This window comes from Corvus brachyrhynchos, unplaced genomic scaffold (assembly GCF_000691975.1).
Source record: "Corvus brachyrhynchos isolate BGI_N302 unplaced genomic scaffold, ASM69197v1 scaffold239, whole genome shotgun sequence".
NCBI lineage: Eukaryota > Metazoa > Chordata > Aves > Passeriformes > Corvidae > Corvus > Corvus brachyrhynchos.
Genome location: NW_008246057.1, coordinates 4572991 through 4581185, shown reverse-complemented (window position 1 = coordinate 4581185; position 8195 = coordinate 4572991). Strand labels below are relative to the sequence as shown.

Here is an 8195-nt window from a genome sequence, read left to right as displayed (position 1 = left end):
ACAGCGCGGGCCCTACATGGACGAGGTGTTCCACGTCCCGCAGGCGCAGGCCTACTGCCACAGCCTCTTCCTGCAGGTCAGGGAGGAACTCATCCTTGCAGCAGCAGTGTAACAGCCGCTCGGGGTCGAGGGTGGCCGAAGGCGGGTTTTGTACCGGGGTGGAGGAGCAGCGCGCCTGGCAGCGCACACGGAGTTCAGAACCCTCCGGGCAACAATGCCAGGAGCTGTCTGGGCCTCCGGGCCGAGCGAAGGGGCCGTGGCGGGGGGGGGTAGCCGGGCCGCTGTGTCGGGAGCGCTCCGTAACGCTGTGTGTGTCGCGTCGCAGTGGGACCCCATGATCACCACGCTGCCCGGCCTGTACCTGCTCTCGGTGGGAGTGGTGAAGCCCGCGGCGTGGCTCCTCGGGTGGACGGGAAGCGTGGTGTGCTCCGTGGGAATGCTCAGGTTCATCAACCTCCTCTTCAGTGCTGGGAACTTCTATTTACTGTATTTGCTTCTGTTCAAGATCCATCAGAAGAATAAGGTACGGTCAGAGTAAAATAATTTTATGCACTTGTACATGCAGCTTTGATGGCTTAGTGTATGTTCCCTTCACTACATATGTGAGCTGTTCTCAGTTTTCTGTAACTGCAAGTACCACCACCAGTTTGGCCAAGAAGACACATTCCTATTCTCTAATTTTTTTTAATATCTTTTTTCTCGTACAAGGTGCAGTCCTCTAAAATTTCATTCTTGCGCATAACTACAGGGAGTCCCATTGAAATAAAAGTTAGTACATATGCAGACTTATTATCCGAAGGTCTGAATGCTCATCTACTTGGGATTACTAGGAGTCCTCACAGAGCTTGAACAGCAGCTCCTCAGCTGCTCTGTGAGCAGCCTGTGTTGTTTATGTGGACTTCTTCTTCTTCAGCTGCAGGCATTTGATTTTGTCCGTGTTGAATTACATCATATTTTTGTTATCCCATTCCTCCAGCCTGTGTGGGTGACTCTGGATGACACCTGTACTCTTTAGTAAATTGCCTGGTCCCACCCATGTAGTGTCAACTACAGACTTGATGAGAGTGTACTCTCACTGCTTTCTTGTCTTTGATAAAGACATTAAACAGGACAGGTCCCAGTACAGATCCCCGTGGTACTTGGGTTGTTACTGTCCTTTGGGTAGAGTGTGACCAGTTCACCATCCAGCCAGTTTTTACCTGTCTAGCTGTCCGTACATCATACCGTAACAGTTCAGCTTGGATACAAGAATGCTGTATATTTAAAATTCTGGAGCATCCACCACTGCAGTAAATAGATGGTTTTAGTGGTTAATGGCTTCTTTAAAATCCTTCATGTTAGTAAAGTTACTTAGTTTAACTTTTAACCTTAAAACATTTTTTCCTGTTCCCTGATAACTGAAGGATTCCTTTACTATAAAGAAAATTTCTTTTGGTGTATTTTCTTAGAGAAACCTCTTCATTTTTAAGCACATGATAACACTACAGAATTAGATCAGATAAATTGTTTCCACTTTTAATTTTATACTTGGAAGTGGAAACATAAATGTAAGAAAAAGTTTCATGACAGTAGTCTAAGCATTAAGTAATACTTGGACACTTCGTTGACCTCAGCATTTTCTCTATTCCTCTTTCCTGTAAGGTGGTGAGTGGCTATTTCACCCCACACTACATCATTCAGAAACATCATGCAACATTTTATCATGTTGTGGTTTGTGGTGTATCATGTAGTGAGTGGGATGATTGGGAAGAGTTTTTAACTGCCTGTCTCCTACCTTTTTTAAAGTTTCTTTTCTGACTCATGAATTATAATGAGGATAAATAATAAAAGCTGCATTAAAGATCAGAAACTTGGAGATGACCTCTCTGTGGACTGGGTTCAAGAGAGGTGATAGTAGAGGCACAAAATGGTGCTGTCTCACAGATAAACAGAATCTCATTATGAGATTGCAGGGGCATAAACCATTGATTTTACTTTCTTCTGCCTATTAGTGCAGCCTTTTTATCCAAGGTATGGGGGCAATTATGCTCCCACCATGATTTTAATGCCACAAATACGTGCACACCTGACATGTGAAAGAAGTTGGTGTATTTTTGTTGCCATATTTTTAACTCACCTGCAGTAATGTTTTGTACTTTCCACTTGGATTTTAACATTGTGTAACTGTATTAACATCACAGGAGCTTAAGAAATATATAGCATTTGTGCAATAATGGAAACAAAGAGCATAGGAGATGTTATATTGTGTTAATGGAATTCTCAAGAATGATACTAGTTTTCTTTTAATTTATTATTTTATTAGACATTGTCTAACCACATTTTTCTGCTTCTTTTTTAGGCTGTGTCTGGTTTCCAGAGAATCTTGTCTACATTAACTCTTGCAATGTTTCCCACCCTTTATTTTTTTACATTCCTTTATTATACAGATCCAGGATCAGTATTTTTTACTCTCTTTTCCTATTTAATGTGCCTTTATGGTAACCATAAAACTTCTGCTCTCCTTGGATTTTGTGGCTTCATGTTTCGTCAGACGAATATTGTGTGGACAGTTTTTTGTGCTGGAAATGTTGTTGCAGAGAAGCTAAATGAAGCCTGGAAGATTGAGTTGCAGAAAAAGAAAGATGAAAAGATTTCTTCCAGGAAAGGATCATTTTCCGATTTGACCAGAATACTGCAGTTTCTTGTTGAATATCTCACATCACCTAAAAACTTAGTTACACTTAGTGCTTTAACTTGGCCATACATCATATTAGTATCTCTATTCTTTGTTTTTGTCTTTATCAATGGTGGAATAGTTGTTGGTGATAAAAGTAGTCATGAAGCCTGTTTGCACTTTCCTCAGCTGTTCTATTTTCTGTCCTTTACAGTTTTTTTTTCATTCCCTCATTTATTGACCCCTACTAAAATCAGGAAATTCCTTTTGTCATTGCGAAAGCACCCTGTGCAGTATAGCTTAATCGCTGTCATCTCTTTATTCCTGATCTGGAAATTTACCTACGTCCATAAGTATTTACTAGCAGATAACAGACACTATACATTTTATGTCTGGAGAAAAGTGTTCCAAAGACATGAGCTTGTAAAATACCTGTTAGTTCCATTCTATATATTTGCTGGCTGGAGTTTTGCTGATACACTAAAATCAAAATCGATATTCTGGATCTTAATGTATTTTGTATGTTTATTAGCAGTCACAGTTCCTCAAAAATTGCTAGAATTTCGTTACTTTATTTTGCCATTCTTAATATATAGGCTCAATATTCCATTTCTGTCACTATATAGACAACTTCTGGAGCTGGCTTTTTACGTTTTAGTAAATGCTGTTACCTTTTATCTTTTTCTAAACAGAACATTCAAATGGGAAAATAGTGATGAAGTACAGAGGTTTATGTGGTGACTTTTTTTTTGGTACTTTTATACCTGTAGGAAAACACTATTCTGTTTCAGGACTGGGCTCTGGAATGAAACAATGTCTTTTGCATCATGTAAGGACTGTTTTCCCTAGTTGGAATTGGGAAGTAAGCTCTTTGCTTATATTGTTGCAACCAAATGCAAGATCTGTTATAATGTGAAGATACTCCAGATGTTGAATTCATGAGAATTTTAAAATTCAATATGAGGGGAAATGTGAGAACACCTTTCTGTAATTACTGTAAAATAAGGGAGATGTTTACTGTCATTTTTCATGATAATAAAGTATTATATGACATGCCCTTGAAGGAATAACAGTTCATAAGTATGTTTCAGAGGTTTCTCTTTTAAAAAAGAAGGATTTCAGTATTCAACCTTTTTGTTTATTTATCTGTGCGCATATTTATTCCTCAGATCAGGCCATTTCCTTCTAGGTTTACTAGTTGTCAGGTATAAACCACTGCTAAAGTACAATGTTTTCAAAACCTCCTATGTCTCACTGAGTTTTCATCACTTTTTTGTCAGTAAATGCTTACATTAGTTTTATAAACAGAATGTAGGCTCTTAAATCATTAGAGCATTTTGAACATTTTATTTCAAACTGGTATTTAGAAAACACAGTGGAGGCTATGTGCGTGTGCGTTCTTTGAGGCAATAAATGTTACTGTACAAGAAAAGATAAATTGCAGTTGATTATGTGACCTATAAGAAGGGGAGTAATTTACAGATGTCAGACTGTAACATGCAGTGGATTGCAGCCTCTTAAATAATTGAGCTTTTATGTCCTGTGGTTCTGGGCTTACAGGTTTGTGCTGAAATCAGCTCGAGTGCACTCCTGAGTTGCACAGAGTATTTCAAAGATCTTTGATGTGTAATCTTCAGTAAGTACTAATGGCATTACTGAACTAGTCTTTTAAGTATTTTTCATGTTTATACAAACTTAATGGAACTTGAGTGTATATATTTTGTTTTACAAAGGCAAAATGCAATGTATATATACATATATGTATGTATATGTATTTAAAAGCATCTAGTGTGCATTATCAGAAAAAATGAAGCCTGTAATGGTTCCTGTCAGTAATGACTTTATTAAGTCTGAAAAATATTTGATTGCTAAAGTGTGTGGCAGAGGAGGGTGGTGTCCAAAACTTCAGGTACAGTGTAGCCTCTTTAAAGTCGTTATTGTTCTGTAATGAAAATACTGCAGCCAGATCTGTGCAAACATCATATTATCGGCACTCAAGTCACTCTGAAATGGAATTGTTTTTCAAGGGGTCAGTACTAGTGAGTTACAGATTCAGGTCAATACTGTTACTGTTTTCTTTTGCAACATTAAGACATTAAGATCAGTGTCCTGGCTCCAGTTCCTTCCCTGTACTAACACTGTGGGTGTGGTGAGCTCAGATTCTGATCAGTGCCTTCGCAGCCCTGTTTCTCCTAAGGAAATCCTCAAGCCACTCTTCAATGAGTAGGTGTGTTTGTATTGAATTTAAGATATCTGCCAGGTCACTCTTTGCTTCTTGGCCTTTTGCCAGCCTGGTAATTTGTTGTCAGTGTGTACCGTAGGGAACACCATTTTCAATCATTCCCTATTTGCTTCTTCAAATTGAAGGGAAAAGAGAAACCTGAAATGGGTTGCTTTTGAAGAATCCAGCATGGTTCTGGCAGAGTCCAGATATTGTGTTGCGATTTCAGTGTCACAGATTTGGGAGGGGAAGTCTTGCGTGCCTTCTGCTTCCAATTTTGTTTTTGTGTGCCATGCCAATAAAATCATAAGATAAAGAGCATTTGCTGCCTTGAGTACAACTTCATTTGTGCCCTGAAATACTGAGTTGGAATGGTAACATGGGAAGGCATGGGGCTCTGTCTAGTATTCTAAATTGTATCTTAGATCTGAGGGTTTTCTCTGGTTTTACATTGGGGAGCAGGTGTCCATTCCCTTGAGGAAAAGAAAATTCCCTTGCAGAGATCCCTGTGTAGTCCACAGGTGTTTTGTCCAGCATGTCTGTAGTTACTGGTTTCAAATACCTCTGATGATCAACACTGTTGAGAGACTGTTAGGCTTCCTACTTTTAACAGAAGTAGAAGCTGTGTTTCAAGTGAAAAGAGCTGGCTTAAACATGTACAACTTAAAAAGTTCTTTTTTGTAGTGAAAAGTGAATGCAAAAAGTCCACCAAAATTTAGAGCACAATACCTTTCTAATGAGCTCCACCCCAGGAGACACTAGAAAAATTACTGTGACCTGCTGGGGCTGCTTAACCAGTATTATGAAATGGCGTAATATTTTGTAATGGAATTTATCACTATACTTACAGATTTTAATTTAAAAGTACAATTATGCTTAATATGTTTTGCTCATTTGAAAGCAGGCTGAGCTGATAAAAGTTTATTTAAAGAGGGAAGTTGATGAATTACTAAAGTATGAAAGGAGAACATATTTGTAGAATAAAGCTATATTTTTACTTTTGCCTATGAGCCTGGTAATATTGCAGGTAATATTCAATGTTGGCCAAGTCAGTCCAGGAATCAGGATGGTTATATTTGTATCAGAATTGGTCATAAAGAAAGGTCTCCAAATTCCGTCAGTATTTCCTAGAACTTTGACAAATAGCACTAGCACTATTGAAATTCATTGAAAAATGGATTTTAGTATTTTGCTCCTGAAATATTATCTAGTTTAGCTGTTAGCTGTTTTCCTTAAAGACATGCAGAAAGGGTTGTATTTATCCTGCTTTATGTTGCCAAGGTCTTCTAGATTCAATAGAACCATAATTGCTTACTTTAGGTTAATTCTCAGCAGGTGTCATTTGGCAATGAAATGTCTTAAAACAGCTTTAAAACGTTCATGTCTTGTAAATTTTATTAGTTACTAATTTAGAATGAAGTCACACTAATTTCTTAAAGTATCCAAGGTAAAACCAAAAATGGCATAGCTAGCATTTCTATAATGGCTGCTTAAAAAAAAGGGCTCAGTTTTTTTCTTAGAGAGAAAGATGATTTTTCAGTAACTGTTGGAATAATAAAAATAGCTGAATAGTCATAGCATGGCTGAATTGTTTTGAAGTGGGGGGAAAAAATACAAATAGTTGAACAATTTTTTTTCTTTCAGTTAAAAAAATGTTGTTATTCATCAAGATAGGAAGTTTGATAATCCTTTATGCTGTGAACTGCATTTCCTGCTATTTGTGAGCATTCTATATTTCATTCCTTTTAACTTCTTTGACAACAAATGTTCATGTTCAAAATTAGCAAGAATTTTATATCATAAGCGATGCTGAAATATTTTTTAATCTGTTAATTTTCTAGAGGGTTGATAAAGAAGATGGATTCCTTCTGTTAGAAAGTAAGGAAAAGTATTCTGTAGTGTCTGGGGGCGGTTGGTTTTTGTCCTGTTAATGCAGCTCTGATGTTTTCTGTTGTTCACAAGGTGGCAGTCCTGTGCTGTCTTGTTGAGGTGACCAAGTGCTTAGTGCAATGCTGCTTGAAATCATAATGTTGTTCCAGCAACACTTTGATAATTAGAATATTTCAAGTTCTCTCATGGCTGATTGCTTGTTTTAGTAACTGATTTAGCTATAATATCATTGTTAATTTTAAATGCGTATAGTATGTTAAGTTCTATTAATCTTAAAAGTGTCTTTCTGGCATTTTTTTCTGTTTGGGAAATTTCCATATCTGCTCTAAGAGAACAAAATGAAACTCGAAATCCTACTGTTGTAAAGATGTCATTGTTTTTAGCAGATTAGCAGATTTCCTTTTGGTGTTTTATTATTAAATTTCACAGTATTTTTACTTTCTTTGCATATTCATTCTATTTGTTGCTGTCTAAGAAGAAAAAAAACTGAAGGACAAATTGAGGAAAGCAGAGTAATTATGCTTTTGAGACTGACACATGGTGATTTTCTAAAATATTCACTCTTATTTGGGTGATGCACATTCGAACTATAAATGTTCAAGTGTCTGTTGGCCCTATAGTAGTCAATATACCTTCTTTTAAATGTGTCATCTAGTTCTTGCATAATGAAAAATTGTAAAGCCCAATCCATGAAAATGCTTCTAATTATCTTAAACTTTGTCTATATTCAGCATCCTAATTTTTTCCCCTGAAAAACTTTGCTCTCTTTGCTTATCCCTTGTTAGATTAGACATGCTTTTTATTTTCAATTCAGTGACATTCGTATGTTACCTGAGGCACGTTTTATAAAAAAACATCCTTCTTAAAAGTATGCTTTAGACGAATGCAGATAATTGGTGTTGCTAACAAACATCCTTTTGCCAACAAAAAGGATCTCTCCATGAGACAGAAATGCTAATCTACCTAGCCATGTGTAGCTAAAATGCCCTTAATTTGCCAGTTTTTCTGCTTGATCTCAGAGGATGCTTGGGACCTCACGCTGTTCCTTCAGCTTCAGGGATAGCTGGGATACAAGGAGCAGGAGGCAGCGGGGAGCGTGCGAGCCTGCCAGGAGCAGTAATGAGTGGGTGCTTTTGGGGGTTAGAGGGCACCACTGTACTTAGCAGAGCACTGTGGCTGGCTAAAACATGAGGTGATAGGGGAGAGCTGCTTGCCATACTTGAGTGGGAAAGTCTTCAGCTGCAAGAAGAATCTGCTTGTTGCTAGGGCACAGGGAGAATGATCCTCTGAAATCTGACAGTGAACTGGTTTGTTGGAAGATGTTTTAGTGCTTCACTGTGCATCTGTAAATAAAAACACTGTTCTTGCAGTGTTCAGGAAATATGAGCTTGAAACACAGCTATGTGTCACAAATGGGGAAGGGGTTGCTTT

At 37.9% G+C, this 8195-nt stretch overlaps 1 protein-coding gene across 1 annotated transcript; it reads left to right on the top strand.

Moving 5' to 3' along the window:
- The first annotated feature begins 6 nt into the window (after positions 1 to 6).
- Positions 7 to 7201, top strand: ALG10B (ALG10B, alpha-1,2-glucosyltransferase). Its single transcript, XM_008642582.2, has 3 exons — positions 7 to 76; positions 326 to 523; positions 2339 to 7201. Exons 1-3 carry the CDS (start codon positions 17 to 19, stop codon positions 3392 to 3394), a joined length of 1314 nt encoding a protein of 437 aa, XP_008640804.2. The 5' UTR covers positions 7 to 16; the 3' UTR covers positions 3395 to 7201.
- The last annotated feature ends 994 nt before the right edge of the window (positions 7202 to 8195 follow it).